General features: G+C 40.1%; 2 protein-coding genes across 7 annotated transcripts in view; both read left to right on the plus strand.

The window, feature by feature from the left end:
• Positions 1 to 10,181, plus strand: part of PTPRR (protein tyrosine phosphatase receptor type R) — a 140,914-nt gene extending 130,733 nt beyond the window's left edge. For 2 of the 3 annotated variants that reach the window (XM_042017768.1, XM_042017770.1), the window contains 3 exons: positions 477 to 634; positions 2,651 to 2,764; positions 8,972 to 10,181. In XM_042017768.1, the coding sequence (XP_041873702.1) occupies positions 477 to 634; positions 2,651 to 2,764; positions 8,972 to 9,065 (366 nt within the window). In that variant the 3' untranslated portion in view covers positions 9,066 to 10,181. The remainder of the gene's footprint in view (positions 1 to 476; positions 635 to 2,650; positions 2,765 to 8,971) is intronic. The other variant, XM_042017769.1, reaches the window with a different exon arrangement.
• Positions 10,182 to 10,873: 692 nt separating this feature from the next.
• Positions 10,874 to 15,625, plus strand: part of PTPRB (protein tyrosine phosphatase receptor type B) — a 63,580-nt gene continuing 58,828 nt past the window's right edge. For all 4 annotated transcript variants that reach the window (XR_006014376.1, XM_042017773.1, XM_042017772.1 and 1 more), the window contains exons 1-2: positions 10,874 to 10,979; positions 12,254 to 12,643. Coding sequence is in view for 3 of the 4 variants with exons in the window: in XM_042017773.1 (XP_041873707.1) it covers positions 10,925 to 10,979; positions 12,254 to 12,643 (445 nt within the window). In the remaining variant the exon portion in view is untranslated. The remainder of the gene's footprint in view (positions 10,980 to 12,253; positions 12,644 to 15,625) is intronic.

Genomic DNA, 15,625 nt, shown 5'->3' on the forward strand with positions numbered 1-15,625 from the left:
ATAACTGAACAAACTGGGATATCTTATTAATCTAGAAGGGCAGGTCTTCTGCATCTTTAACTTCAATACTCTTGTAATTTTAGTATCAGACCCTTACGACAATGACCTTAAAAGGTAGAAATACATAATAATTTAGAAATTCAGAAGCCCACATCAGGCTATTCTCTGTAGATATTGTTGCTGATATATCACAGACCTCTGGCAATTCCCAATTGACAATACAGTCATAAAGTCAGTAGTCAGATGGACAAAACCGAACTTACACAACTGGAAAAACAGCCAAGTGTTAAGGTGCACAAACCCTTCTTACAATTGTGTGTCTGGAAGCACATCTGTTCCATCCACAGTTACACCCTCCAAATCTAATATAAAAAATTGTTTAATCTCTCTTGCCATTTTTACTGTCTTTCTGCCACAACATTTTAAGAAATACAAAGAATACAATTGTTCATATAAAATCTTGATGTTATCTTCAGCAAGGGAGTCAGTCCCACAGTGTGAAGCACTACTGGTACACATCCTGGCCGGACCACAAAACCCCCGACAGCGCTCAGCCTCTGCTACAGCTCATGCTGGATGTGGAAGAGGACAGGGTGGAATCACCAGGCAGAGGGCCTGTCATTGTGCACTGCAGGTAATTAGCCAGTCCTTCTCTTAAATGACTGCCCAAAGCCAGGCCGCAGCAAATTGCATCAAATAGCCCTCCTAAACAAAGAATGTGTTTGGGGAAGAGCAAAATTCCCCAGGTCCTCTTCATGCTCATTGACTTTTAATTCATATTTGAGGATTTGAGTTATGGAGAGAATTCCCTTGTTGCTAGCGTATTGCTTCTGAACTGTTCTCTGTTTCTGCTAATGAATTCTGCTCTTGAAAGACCAGCTGGAAAAATTATTTTCTTTTTGTTTCTTATTTATGATTTGCTTACTTTTTTGTCTTGTTGCATGCTTACATACCTAATTCAAGTGCAGTGCCCAGTGACCAGTTGGTTAAAATATTGCAAAGCAAGTCAGTTTTGAAGAGCAAGCATCAGGTACAAATTTGGAGACCAAAACACATCAGAACTACAAATTGTAACATTTTCACAAAAGCAGTTGGTTCAATATTCAAGAGCAAAGTGTTATTCAGTACCCAAGAGCAGAGTTTTACTCACACAAATTATAATACACCAGAGAATGTCCTAATAATAATTCTAATTTAATTCCATTTTATTGCTTTATATTGATTCATTACCCCATGTTGCAATTTAAATAGTAGGAAGTAGCACTGGATTTGTTATATTGGTGGAAAGAAGTAGATTAAATAAAACAGAAGGTAAAAATAAAATCAGTTATAGGTTTTCTTACTTGGTTTGTCTCACAACTGTGATGATACATCTCTTACAGTTGGGATAATACTTCTATTTTTTTCCTAGAAGTACATTAAATCAGAACTTTTTGTCTTGAACAACTTCTTTCCAGTTCCATATTTAGGGGATTTAGAGAAATGGAAGACAGATTTGAACCACCAGTAATTTCTGAAAACTGGTATGTGATGAATAAGCAACTTTCCCAAAATTTACGCAGCTGTATTTATCAGGAATTGTAGTTTCCCTGAACGATGCACAAATCCATGGATGGCTATTGAGATTCCCCTTTTTCTAGTACGGATTTTCAGTAATGAAGATCTTCAGAAGAAGGGAATGTCTTTCTGAGATGAGTGATATGACAGTAAGGTCTGTAAGCATGGGCAGGAATTTATTAATGATTAAGAAGAGATGTCATCTCAATTGTGATTAAGATATCATCCCACTTGTGATGAAAATTCATGGTTCTTCAGTCACAACTCAGCTATCTATACATTTCCTACACTATGGTCTACAAATCTCACACTCCATTTTCCATTTTCAGACAGTTTCTTCCCTTTTTATCTGAGTGAGAGCTATAAAGATCTGGACCCCAACTTCATGCTTTCACTATTTTCCTCCAATTTTTCTGCCATTCAGCATAACAGCCATGAGCTGCACTGCATTCCACATTACTTAAGCAAGAAACAGAATGGGGCAGAGATTCTCGAAATTGTTGAGGCCTCGGGGATAAAAATAATGCCAAAATGGCTGTTTTCCAGAAGGCATCAAGAAAACCTGGAGAGCTATAGCACCAAATCATTCTCCATCCTGCAGAATCACAGGAGAGAGAGTTAACTTCATCAGCATGGGTCTAGGTCCTTTTTGCCTTCATGGTTAGAGATATGGTTAGCAGAACCCTTGTGTACTTTGATGGCTTTAAACATAAAGCCCTACTGAATTTTATCTTTAGGTTGGCTTCTCCCCCTTTTCAGTGCATATCTTTATCATTTGTTTGGACTGGACCAGAGAATACTCAGACTTTGTAGGGCTAATGAAGCTTGGTTTTCTTTCCATACACTTGTATGCAATCTGAAAAATGTAAGCCTCGCAATTATCCACAACTGGACTGCTGGAACAGTGCACACTTCATTTTGCTCTAAGAAAGTGAGCTGAGAAGTCAGCCTTGCTGGACATGCACCCAGGAGCTATGGGTTCTAGCAAGTCCATATTTCGTATTTTTGGTGTTTTCATATCTATTTAGTGTTTTCCATGTAACTCTTTGATCTGTGAACTCCATTCCCCTATTAAACTTTGCCTTCTTTTCAGTGCTGGTATAGGAAGAACTGGATGTTTTATTGCCACAGCCATTGGTTGTCAGCAGTTAAAGGAAGAGGGAGTTGTAGATGCTTTGAGCATTGTCTGCCAGCTACGAGTGGATCGGTGAGTTCCAGAAGAACCATGAATCAGTCAGTGATTCTGAAAATCAGTCAGTGATTCTGAAATCATTACCAAAATGATTTAGTAATGATCAGTAATGATTCAGTAATGATTCTGAAAAAATTTTTTGCAGTCGAGTGTTACTTTGCATGAAATGGCTGCCATTGCTTTTGTTGACTTTTATGACCACATTAACTGAATATTCAAGGTAACATTTGTATTGAGGTCCTGACTAAGGAATCATTGTTTTCTGGGTGAAACTTCCACTGAATGAAATTCCCCTGAAATGACAACCCTGTGGTTGCTGGGCACTTGTCACTTCTCTTTTCCCCTCTTAGAACTTTCTGCTGTGTGCATCATCCTGCTAGGATGCAAGAGAGGTGAGGCAGTCTGGAGACAAAGGATTTTCTTTGAGCCTGGATTGACAGAGACATCCAGGCTCACTCAGTGTGTAGTTTCTTTGAGCATTGGAAAAAGACAAATCTGGTGCTGTTGCTGTTTCCTCAGCTGTGCTGGGGGTCCTTTTGAATTGAGTTGGCAAATTTACCCAGCCTAAGAAAATACCAAGGCATTTGTTCCAGACTTTTCTGAAGTCAGATCAATTCCCTGATTGAATTCTAGCTTGGGAGCAGGAACAGTGTAAGCCAGCATTGTTGCAGAGTGCTTTGTTTTGTGAAACCGTGGCTGAAGAGGGATTTGTGTTTTAAAGGAGGATATGGGTATAGTGCACAATGAAAACTGTTGGTTTGGTTGTACTTTTCTTTCTTACTCTGCTAGGAGAAACAGGATTGCACCAAGGATAGAGAAGTCTCCTCTTCTGCTCTAGGTACCAGGTCATGGAATCTCCTTGCAAGTATCTTAACTGCTTCTGACATGCATGTCTTCTTGAAATTAAAAACATCCATAAGGGTGCAAATGCTGAAAAAGAGCTTAGGTCAAAGGGTTAATACAGAATTTTTTGTGTTGTGAAGAGCTCTGAAATGTACTGAAACCATGAATTGCAGAAGGACCTGAATCCATATAGTTGACCATGTTAATGGATCATCTCCTTTGCCTTCCCCTCCCACATGGCTTCATCACACTAGACATTGTAATGTTATCTTTACAGGGCAACATGAGCCACTTGGAGTGTAAAATTCTCCAAGGGGAGTTATCAACCTAAAATCTCAGCAACAAAATAAGAAAGAATAGCCTGGGGAAGAACGCTTACTCTGCTTTAAATTATCAAATTTCCAACCCTCTTTTCTGATAATCTATTCGTCTTATTGAAAAAGGTTTGAAGTGTTCTCCCCCATTTTAGTATTGCTATTATGAGAGAATCTTCTTCTTACTGCTTTTACAATCCATTATAGAGAAGTGGAAGCAAACTCTGGTCTCAGCTGTGTCTTTTAATGTTGCTATTTCAGACATAAAAAAACAACCCAAATTTTCAGCATTATAACTGACAACACAAGTTTATTGAGTGGATCTACCTAATGAACTTTATTTTACATGTTAGTATCCTAGATAAGCTTGGAAAGAGAATGGAAATCTGACCCAAATATAACATTCGTAACAGCAATTTCCATGACACAAAGCTTGTTATAAGAATTGTTAAATATTGTGATTTGCACATTTCTGTATTTTTTCAAGTTTCAGATTATGTAAATAGACCCCAGAGATCTTGCTTAAGGTGCTTCATATTCTCAGGCATTGCCTGAGACAAAGAGTATGTCTCTGTTTTAATTTTTAAAGACATTTTTCTGGATAAAACTCAGTAACCAAAACCTGGATTTTCTTTTTTTTTTTTTTTTTCCCAACTGGCCATACAGCAGAATGAATCTCACTGACCTGGCAGTCAGTTTGTAGTCAGACTACTAAGGCAAAGCTTAGCAGCCTCGAAGACTACAGTAGCTACTGCCAGCCCAACAGTGGGTCCATAAAGTGGCCAAGTGTCACTGGACAAAGCTCAATGAGACTGACCTCCCCTGATGTCCCAGTCCCGACATGGTGATCATTGGCAGGTGGTGTGTGAGACAGGGTCATTACATGTGTCATGAAGCTGGCAAAATGAACTTAAAGCCTGCTAGGCTTGGCTGCAAGAGCTGGCTGTGGCCATTGCAGTGTTGCACTGCAGTTACCAGCATGGCCAACATCAGCAATGGGGTACAATCGAGAGCAGAGCAGAATAAGTGCTGAGGCTGTCTTCCTCATTTATACTGGCCAGCAGCTGAGCTCCAGTTTTTTATTTGTGCATCAGATTGCCCTCAAAAAACAAATAAACAAACAAACACAGGTTACTGATGGAATGAACACACAGAGGGATGTCCACTCTCATGTGGACTTTTTATCACATGAGTCCATGACCATATTTCTACCAAAATGCAATAGGAAAAAAAAAAAAAACCTGACTTGAGGGACTCACAAGTGGTGTTGTAGTGACTTACCAAAACATTCCTATTACCCAGCATATTCAATAAAACCAAACAAGCATCCAGACAAATTGCAGATGGTGGCAAAAAGTTACGCTGGAAAATAGTTTAATTAATGGCCCGTGTAGCTCTCCCTGGAAACAGTTTTAAATAGTGCTCCAACAGGGATTGAGACAGGACAGAGCTGTTCCTAGGTAGGGTATGTTCGGCTACCACTTCCTTCTTAGCTGTTCAGTGTAAGTTAAGGGGTGAATGGATCTGGCAGTAATCATCAATTCTGAGCTAATACAAGAAAATGGACCATCCACTCAAAATATTGACCCAGGATGGAAGTACAGCCATGGTCTGTGTGAATTTGTAAGAAGACAAACCCACAGGTCTGCTCAACTTACTTTTTTTCCCAGTTCATTTTTTATATTTTGCAACAGAAACAGGAAATGTTTGATGTGAGGCATCTTCAAGACTTACTGTGACATTGAGAAACTTTGCAAATTCTTAACCTTAAAGGCACATTCTTGGAATGACATCCGATAACTGCTCTTGGCTCCTCAGACAGGATGAAAAGCATTTCCAGTGTGCGTCAATTCATTGTTTAAGTGTTTTGACTAATGGCCTCAGGTTAAAAAAAAATAATCCCAAACCCTGCATCACATTCATTATGGAGCAGACTGCATCCAGCTGCACTAGGAGCAAGCCAGAGGGCAGGGTAAAGGACTCTTTATGCACCCACTGCTACCCAAGCAAAAATGGTCACAGTTCCTGAGCCCTCAGCATACCAGGGTCTGTTCCTTCCAAGCACCAACGCAAAGAGTCCCAAAGAGGTAGAGAGCCCAGCAGCTCACAGAGTAGCTGGCAGTGCGGACTGGCAAACAGACGAAGGCTGCACACACAGAGGTGCTGTAGCTGTGGCTACATCCCTTCTGGGCACTAGGGACAGGGGAGAGGAAACCTCCCTCCATGAGCAAATTTCCTCCTGAAACGCCCTTCCACACAGACATTTCCACAAACCAATGTCTTGGGGTCACAGATAATACCCTGCTATTAAATGTGAACCTTGCATAAGAACAAAGATAAGAAGGACTTGGGATATTGGTAGATGAAAAATTGGACATGAGCTGGCAGTGTGCACTTGCAGCCCAGAAAGCCAGTTGTATCTTGGGCTGCATCTAAAGCAGCATGGCCAGCAGGTCCAGGGAGGTGATTCTGCCTCTCTACTCTGCTCTTTTGAAACCCCACCTGGAGTGCTGCATCCAGCTCTGGGGTCCCCAGGACACAAAAGGGATGGGCCTGCCACAGTGGATCCAGAGAAGGGCCATGAAAATGGTCAAAGGGACAGAACACCTCTCCTATGAAGGAAGTCTGACAGAGATAGGGCTGTTCAGCCTAGAGAGGGATCCAGGGACATGTTTTTTCAGCCTTTCAGTATAAAAGGGGGCTTATAAGAAAGACAGAGAAAGCCTTTTTACCAGGGTCTGTAGCAATAGGACAAGAGATAATGATTTTAAACTTAGAGAGAGTAAATTCAGATTAGATATTAGCAAGAAATTCTTTGCTTCCCCGTATCTAGAAGTGTTTAAAGCCAGGTTGGATGGGGCTCTGAGCAACCTGGTCTTAGGGGAAGGGTGTCCCTTCCCATGGCAGGGGGTTTGGAACCAGGTGGTCTTTAAGATCCCTACCAACCCAAAGCATTCTGTGGTTACTGTGGTTGAATAAATCCCATGTATAATAGCACTGACAAAGCTAAGTTGTCTGAACCTCTGAATAAGACTCATATGCCCTTAAGCTGACAGAAATACGCACTGTTTGCCCATACAAGGTTCAGAAGCATCATAACCTCTTAATTGTGCTTGCTAACACAGGGCAGACACAGTGGTGCTAGGCTCAGGCCCCGCCAGTCTTACACATGCTTTCTTGAGGATTTTGTATGTTGCTTCATCACTGAAGAGGAAGGAGCGAGGATCACCACCACAAACAGCCTAGTGCAGCCAAAATTGTTTTAACCTGCCCTTCCTGCCAAGTCCTTCTCCCTGGATACATTCCCTTCCTCCACCCCTTCCACACAGCAGATCTAACCTGGGAAGTGCACTCCCTTAGAGAACATCTTGGGGGAATATTGATGAGGAAGACAGGGAGGAAAGCTGGTTGGGAAGGGGTTGCGTGGGCAGAGCAGGACACAGCAGTGAGGAGGAAGGAAGGAGACAAGGCAGCACAGAGGACAGAGCAAAGCCCTCCCATCACCTCTCGTATCTCGCTGCATCTCCAGGCAGGGGACAAACACAGAGGAAAGCAGCTGAAGGCAAAAGGCAGCCAAGAGTTAGGAATTTGTGGATGTCTTTGATGGCAAAGCTAAGAGTGCTGCATTTTGGGCTGCATGGGACCTGTGATTTTGTTCCTAGGAATAGCATATCATAATAGCCATGCAGCTCACTCAAAGGTGTTCTACATTTTCCTGAGCTCATTGGAGGAACACAGACAGCTGGTCACTTGCTTAAAGTAGGTATTATTTCAATTATGATTTTCCTGCCATGGCCATTCAGCCATCCAATAGCATTGAAGAAAATGAAAGGACCTTGTGGTTGTAGATAACTTTCTCTGATACTAAAGGACAGCACTTGTTGAGGCAATTTTACCATTTTTCAAATAGCTTGGTATAGCAGTACCATATATGTTGTTAGGGATCTTATGAGATCGTCAGACCTGCTCCTGTAAGATATCTGGCTCCAACAGTGCTCTGGATCCAAATACCTCACAAATTTGAATGTTTCAATGAAGATCTAACTGAAGCCAAATGTGGTACATATCTTAATGTCTTCCTCCTCGCTAAGGCCATTTAGTCTTTCATCATCCCAAAGATAACTAGCTGCTCCAGGGCACACTGAGGATGAACCAGGTGCTATTTTCTAGAAGCAGAGTAGATAGCTTTGAATACCCTGGCAGATGAGATAATAGAAGTGGAATTAAGTAAACTTGAGGCCTTGCTCCATGAGAAGAGAGACTTCAAATACCTCAATATTGACAGAAAGAGGCTCAATTTAATTTCAGAGCTAAATGGTACCACTCCTACCACACCTACCTCCTGTAGGACATCCCCTTCCTACCACACTGCAACCAGCAGTGGAGAGGTGGCACTTGATCCTCATACTTAGACCTGAAAAATTGATTGTTATCAGGTGAATGTATAAAATGTAGGCATTTAATCCAAGCTGGCTGCAACTAGTTCTTTTTATGGTTAGGTTAAACTCTTTTGCATTGTTGGTGGTGAAATGATTCAATGCTGTAAAATTTTGTACGTTGTGGCTGTTCGGACAGGATGCATTGTAGGCTTTAGAAAGAGGACAGGAAGAGCTGTTCTCTGCACAGGCCATCTGTGTGTCACAGAAGGTTGCATTTTTAGTAAAGGACAAAAATGAAAGGCCAGATTCTGTCTACTTCCTTGCTCCATCAGTGGTAATGCTGCATCCATGTATCTGGCCTTCCTTGCCCAAGTGATTGAGCAAAATTCTCTTTGAATATACTGAATTTGAAATGTAGGTTTTAACATTGTAGATACCAGATGTTTTCTTCTCTAATTCTTACCCTGATGGAACTGGGAATTCTTCATATTGGGCATGTGCTGGATGGCATAAGTCATGAAGAAAGTAATTCTGCTGTGACAAAAATTCCCCACTTACTCAAGCAAACTCCAAGTCAAAAATTGAGGAAAGGGCTTGTGTTATCTGGTGGTCATGGGGCTGGTGGGAGCTGGAGGGTGTTACAATCTTAAGAAATAGGATTTCAGTCCAGTGTGTTTCCTTTCCAGGGGTGGAATGGTTCAGACCAGCGAGCAGTATGAATTTGTGCACCATGCACTGAGTCTGTATGAAAGCAGACTTTCTGCAGAAGCTGTCCAGTGAAGCCGAGGAGAGTGAAACCGAATGTCAGTCTCTTGAGGTAATTTGTTTCATTACCTACCAGCAGCTTCTTCAAGGAGTTTACTGCAGTGGGAAAGACGGCTTTGAGGCCAACTTCTGAAAGGATTGTGGACGGTTTGGTAAAAGTACAGAGATTGCTGGACCCTTACCATATATGAATGTATTGTGAGCTTCCCAAAAATGATTTCTAAAGAAGGTACTGTGCTGAAACTACACATGGATTTTGTGTATGTATCTAAAGATGGTTTAATTCTGTAATGCTAATATCTGCCATATGGAATGTATGTATATGCTACTGCTGCAGTCAGATGGACATTGGGACTTCTACAGAAGAAATGTTTAACAAGTGTATAAAAGCTTTGACGTTTGCAAACTGTCTTGTGAATGGACTGTCAACTGTACTGTAAAGTGCTATTACTGATTATGTGGTGAGCTTGTTTCTTGGCCACATAATATTCTTGCTGCTAAAATTGCAAGTGTTCAACTACGGATTAAAAAAAAAGGAGATAATAAAAAAATTAAAGATCTTGTTTTTGAAACTATTCAAAAGCAGTTAATATTTTATATGGAAATATATGTTCTTCATACTACTAACTATTAAATGTGTATTTACTGTAGGTCTTACAGAGCAGTTGCAGAGCACAATGTCTGTTATTCAGTGTGTATGTATTTACCCTATACTGTTGATCGTCTTAGAACATGCTTCTGCTACAGACCTGAATCCAGTGTATTTGTAAATTGTGTAAGTCATTCTACTTTTAAAAGAAACTTTGTAGCATATATTAAATGGTAAGGATTTTAACTATTTGTCTGTCTTTTATTAATACAGAAATTTTTGCATATGTTGCTCTGTCTCTTTCAGTAAGAGATGGATGCCTTTAGTGATACGGACTCTTCCATGACAGGTTATACAAGAAAGAAAATGCTGCTATGACTGTTTCCTTTATTGTTCAGTGGAAGTTTGTTTTTAAGAGATATGCGAAGTTGGCATTATGACTTACAGCACTGGGAGGTCTGTTTACAGGGTATAATGAGTTTTTAATGCAGTGATGTTGACTTTGCTTCATACTGCTAATAAATTACTCTTACTATAAAATAGTAACTGAAGTCTCTGTTCTTGCATAGAGTAGTTAATGCACACAAACTCTTGTACCCCCATACACAGGCTCAGCCCAGCACAATTTGGTTAGCCTCCACCATGGCTTCAGACCACTTGGGAACCAATCCAGAGGACACAGGGAATCCCCCACTGACATGGAGCAAGGTGCACCACCTGATGGGAAGGCAAACCCAGCATCACTTGATTCCTCTGGGGGAGTTTCTGTAAGATCTGGTACAGATGCCAGAGTTTTGCCTCCTCCTCTTTCTGTTCCTCCTCACCCTCCACTTGGCTTTTAGAACTTGTGGAGTTAGAAATATCAATATTGAGGTTTTTCTTGATTATGTGTAGTTACAAAAAAATACGTGTTTGTTCCCTGGATAATACTTAGTCAGCACCATCCAGATGACCTATAGATTTGTAATAGTTCACAGGCAACAAATTACACAGAAGTATGATCCCCTTTCTTTTAGTCTAAAGAGATTCAATATAATCTCTTTTAATTTCCCAGGTGTTTGAAAACTTCTCTTTTGCTTGTATTTTTCCAAAATAAACGAACTAGTAAACCGAAGAATCATGTAAAAGGACAAAGTGCTGTAAAACCCCCCAAAACAATTGAATAGAAGGAAGTGCTCGTCACTGACTTTTTCCCCCTGTGAAGGCACATTTCCTTCCTAGCCTTCGCTTCACTTATCTGAGGTGGGTTTTTTTAAGAGAAGCATGGGGAGTTGCTAGAGGGAAAATGGATTCTTTATTTCACGTCCTGGTTTCTACCTGTCTTGCCTTGACATTCTCAGGTAAGTGTCTCTCCCCACATCCCCTCTGCTGTATTGTCCTTTCTGCCACTGAGCAGAGCCCTCTGGCACAGCCAGTGACTTACAAAAACCGAGTCAGCTCTTCTCTGGGCTTCATACCAGAGGAATGAGGGGCAGGGCCAACATAGCCCGTTCTGTTTAGATTCCTTTCCAAAGGAAAATAAACTGCCTTCTTCATGCTGGAGATATATCTCCTTTTTTTAAGAACATCTCCTGATAGACAATCCAGGAGCTGAATTTTTGGGACAAATGTTTCAAAGGAGAGATTCCTATCTTTTATTCATACTTTGTGAAACTTTAAGAGACAGGAGCTTTCTGTAATGCTTAGTTAGAAAATACCCAGGTCTGTAAAAACAGGGGAATGACAACATCAACTGAAGGAAATAAATACACATTTGGTTTAGCACTTTGTAACTAATGGGGCTGGAAATGTGAGTAACTGAGATTAAAAACCAAGAACAACATTAACATGATATGGCAGGGAGGCTGCATTTGAAATAACCAGTTCTGTGTTCTGTAACAAGTACGCATTTTGCATTGGTAACTTCGTGGGGTTTTGATGAATGCATTGTAGTTTCCTTCATTTGAGTAGTTGGTGTTGATCTTTAAGTGTGGTGACACAGAGAGCTGATCTTATGTGAATTGGAATGGTCACAAAGCTAACAGCTAGATATGTTGGGATAAATCCAGTAAAACATGTACTTCCTATCAGTAAAGAACCTCCATTCCTGTAACACAGCCACTGAGAAACATAGATTTGTGAATATCCTCCTATATGTTTCCCTCAGAAACATTATGAATGTTACTAAAACAACCTGCAGGCAGTAAATTATAATTTTTAAAGTCTGTGTTGTAAAACTGAAACAGAGACTGAGAACTCATGTAGATCTCTGTATGCTTTCAAGCAGGGGAAATGAGGAACTGGTGTTTGAAGTTAATAGTTCTTGGATTTCTTTTATATCCAGTTTAAGTTTTTCTTATTTTTATATTCTATGAAGGTCAACATAACCTTGCTACAATAGTCTGGGGTTTTTCATTTTCATTATTTACATTACCAGCACATGCATCATGTGGGTGTTGTGTTTGGAGGGTTTATTTTAAATTGGTTCAACTTACGGGAAGTTTCATGAAAAGTGCAACACATAGAAAGTGGGAAGAGAGATTTATCTGCTGATGTATTTTAAATCATTGAAAATTTTCTTTTTGTCAAGTAAATGTGTGATCTATTGTATTTTTCTGGAATTTTCCTTTCCCAGAAGGGTTTCTGATTATCCATGTCCAGAAACAGCAGTGTCTTTCAGAAAAGAGAGGAGTCATTATGGAAAAGTGCAATATGACCAGCCTGAACCAGAAGTGGCAGTGGATGGCAGATGACAGGCTCCTCCACGTGAAGTCTGCCCAGTGCCTGAGCATCTCTACGCGCTCTGCTCTGTCGTCTCGCAGCATCATCGTCGATTGCCCCCAGGCAGTCAGGTGGAATTGCCACGAGGATGGGCTCCTGAAGGTGGCCAACAGCTCTCTTTTTCTCACAAAACAAGGTCAGAAGGTAATGGCCAAGCGGAGTAAAAAATACCTTCATACATGGATGCAGCTTAAAACCAGTGAGACGGGAAAACCTATTTATGTAAATCTGTGCTCAAAGCAAGGTGAGTTATTCCTTCAAGAAAATATCCTGGGAGTTTTGGTAAAAAAAATGTCTCTGTTATGCTAACCCAAATGTGAAAAATTATTGTATTTTATTCATACAGAAGAATGTTTTTCACAGTTGGAAAGCATTTTGAGAACTACTAAAGAACAGCTAAGATGAATGCTGTCTTTCTCACAACTGGTGGAGTTTTTAAGTCACTTTATATTTTCAGGATGTCTCTCCTTTTGTCTACTCCCAATCTTTGGATCAATGTGTTTATGTGTAAGTTCAGCTCACTATTACTGCGTCATTTCCTTTTTCCATTTCTAAACTCTGGGTACTAATTCCTAGTACTTTTTAAAATGTGGATGCAAAGAAGTTCTCCTCCCCATTCACGTTATCATACAAATCCAGATTCAATCTGTCAAGAGCAAGAACATGTCTGAAAATCAAACACATGCACAATTATTTCTCTGATTAACCTAAATGCATAATTAGAACAGTCATGGCTTACACATTCATTCGTTTACTCAGTGTAATTTTGCTCCTAGATGCCATATACATGAGAACACTCAAAATCCTGAGAATAATGAACTGAATCAAAAGTCTCAGTAATTTATGGAATAGCATCCTGAAATGCAAAGGTCTGTGCACACACCTACAGACACCTACCAGTATATCTGTGTAGTTGTGGGTTTACATGTCCATGGCAAAATGGAGGGTAGAATGGTTTGAAGAGAGGGTTTGAATACTGCTGAATAATGCTTTCTTCAAGTCCTGTTGTTGAGCCTTCCTGGTAATCCTGTTAATACTGTTCTTGTGCACTATTAAGCAGTTCTTCATAGTAAATAAGAACAACCTACAGATATCTTTTTACTGGGGAAGAGTTAATTCTTGTCTTTACAGGGTTAACAAAATGACCCAAAACTTTTACATATAGCCAGATTTTCAGAATGTTTAAACCAAATCCTCATTTTGTCTAAACTCCTAGTTATTGTAAGGCAGGGCACCATTTTTTTCAGCAAATTTGCACTTGCAGAACTCTACTCATAGGACCAGGACTACTCACCTGAGTGGAGGTATGAAAGGATAGCTTCCAGAATCAGGGAATGGAAAAGTGGCCATGATGCCATCCCAGCCCTCCTATATTTTAGCGATTAAAAAGGCAAAATCATTTTAAATCCTGTGGGGTGTGTATGGCTCGCATATTCAAAGACACTATGAACCGTTCAGATGAGGTACACAGGTAGTGTTTTTTCCTTTAGATAGCTGGATGGAGTGTGGCCTCACAAAGTTAAAGTAACCTTGTATACTTTTCTTAATCATCCTCACAGGAGAAGCAATTTAAGACCAATAAGCACTAAGACAATTGTCATGGGATATTAAAGCACCTTCTCCTCTATTTACTGTGCTCATTTCTTAAATTAACTTACCTTAATTTTCCTGAAATTTTCTCCATAGACAGGCCTGTCAATCCTTTCTAAGACTGTTACTTACCTTATTTTTCACAGCTCTGGGAAGGTCTGCTGACAAATCAACAAAACATTATAATCCTCAATACCTAAGTATTTTAGGAATGTAAGAAGCTCATAAAGTGGAAATAGTGCAAAGAGATTAATTTTTCAAATAGTAGTAAGTACTATGAGAACAAAATCTAATGCCCCCAATTCTGGTCATGGCATCCATATGCATGTCAAAATTTTCAATACTGAATGTGTAAAATTAGTCTTCCAAAACATCTATCTGCTTTCAGTATAAGCAGAAGTGGATCAGCCTAGAATAACATATTTGGTCTATATTTAGCTAAGATAGTAAAAATTGAGCAAAATCTTTGGAGCTGAAATGGCTGTAGGTTTTTCTACTCCTGACTAACACCGTATTTTGCTACAATTTATCCTCTGTTTTCACAGTACTCATAAAAATAGTTATATTTTGGCATAGGAGTAGCTCACTGAATTGCATTCCAAACATCATCCCAGATAGAGTACAAGCACCAAACCCAGTAACTGCAACTACCTTTTATTCTGGACCTTACTCAAATATCAAGCACGATTTTTCTGAGCTTGGGGAAAGTCTGAGCTTGGATTTGGATTTCAAATCAGCCATCTGAGATGTGTTTGGATTTACATGTTTTGTAACAGTCCTGACCTAAATGATTGTTGGTATAAATCAGGATCAATTTGGGTATGTATCCCATCTCTGCTCACTCAGAGATGATTCTAAATCTAGCAGCAAACAGTCCTTCTCACACAAACTCATGTTTGAATCTGGCCTCCAGCTGAAACAGCTGACATGAAGAACAGTCATAAGGTATGAATATCCCTTGAGAAAGTGACACTTCATTTCCCACCAAATTCTTGAGGACATTCTGGGCAGAGAAAGAAAAAAATCTCAGTAGTGCTAAAGCCTTCTTTTCACCAGCCTGCTGTTGGGTTCAGAGCTTCTCTAAGCTCAGAAACCAGGAGAAGGAACAGGAATGGAAACAGGCAGGAGGAAAAGATGGGGCAGGTAAAGATGTAGAAGGGTGGGATGACTGAAAAGAACAAAGACTGTTGCATGTAAATAACAGTTGTAGAACAAATGTCCACCATGAATGCTGACACACTAACACTGATGTCACTCCTGAGCTGCATAAGCAATTCTTACAAGCTTCTTTTGTTCTAGGTAGGTTAATTTTAATAAAATATCCAATTAAGAACAGATGCATGCTATGTGGTACCTTGAATATTACCAACAAACCTCAAAACCACTGCTGACCAAAAATTATTCACTAAGTAGACAGTAGTTCAAATAAGGAGACACAAGGCCAAGCTGTATGCTGCAGTTACTGAGCTCTAGAGACTGCCACACAGGCTGTAGAGCAGTCTGGATACAGAAGGTGACATGAACTGTTTTGTAATATGATGCTCTTCCTTGCATTTCTCTTATACCATACATGGTAAGGACAACCCTAGAGCTGTGGATATCAAGACATTCAAAAAGAGTAGCTGATTTCGTGGAG

Source organism: Corvus kubaryi, unplaced genomic scaffold (genome assembly GCF_017639235.1).
Source record: "Corvus kubaryi isolate FWS band 111438036 unplaced genomic scaffold, C.kubaryi_AGA036_p1.0 137, whole genome shotgun sequence".
NCBI lineage: Eukaryota > Metazoa > Chordata > Aves > Passeriformes > Corvidae > Corvus > Corvus kubaryi.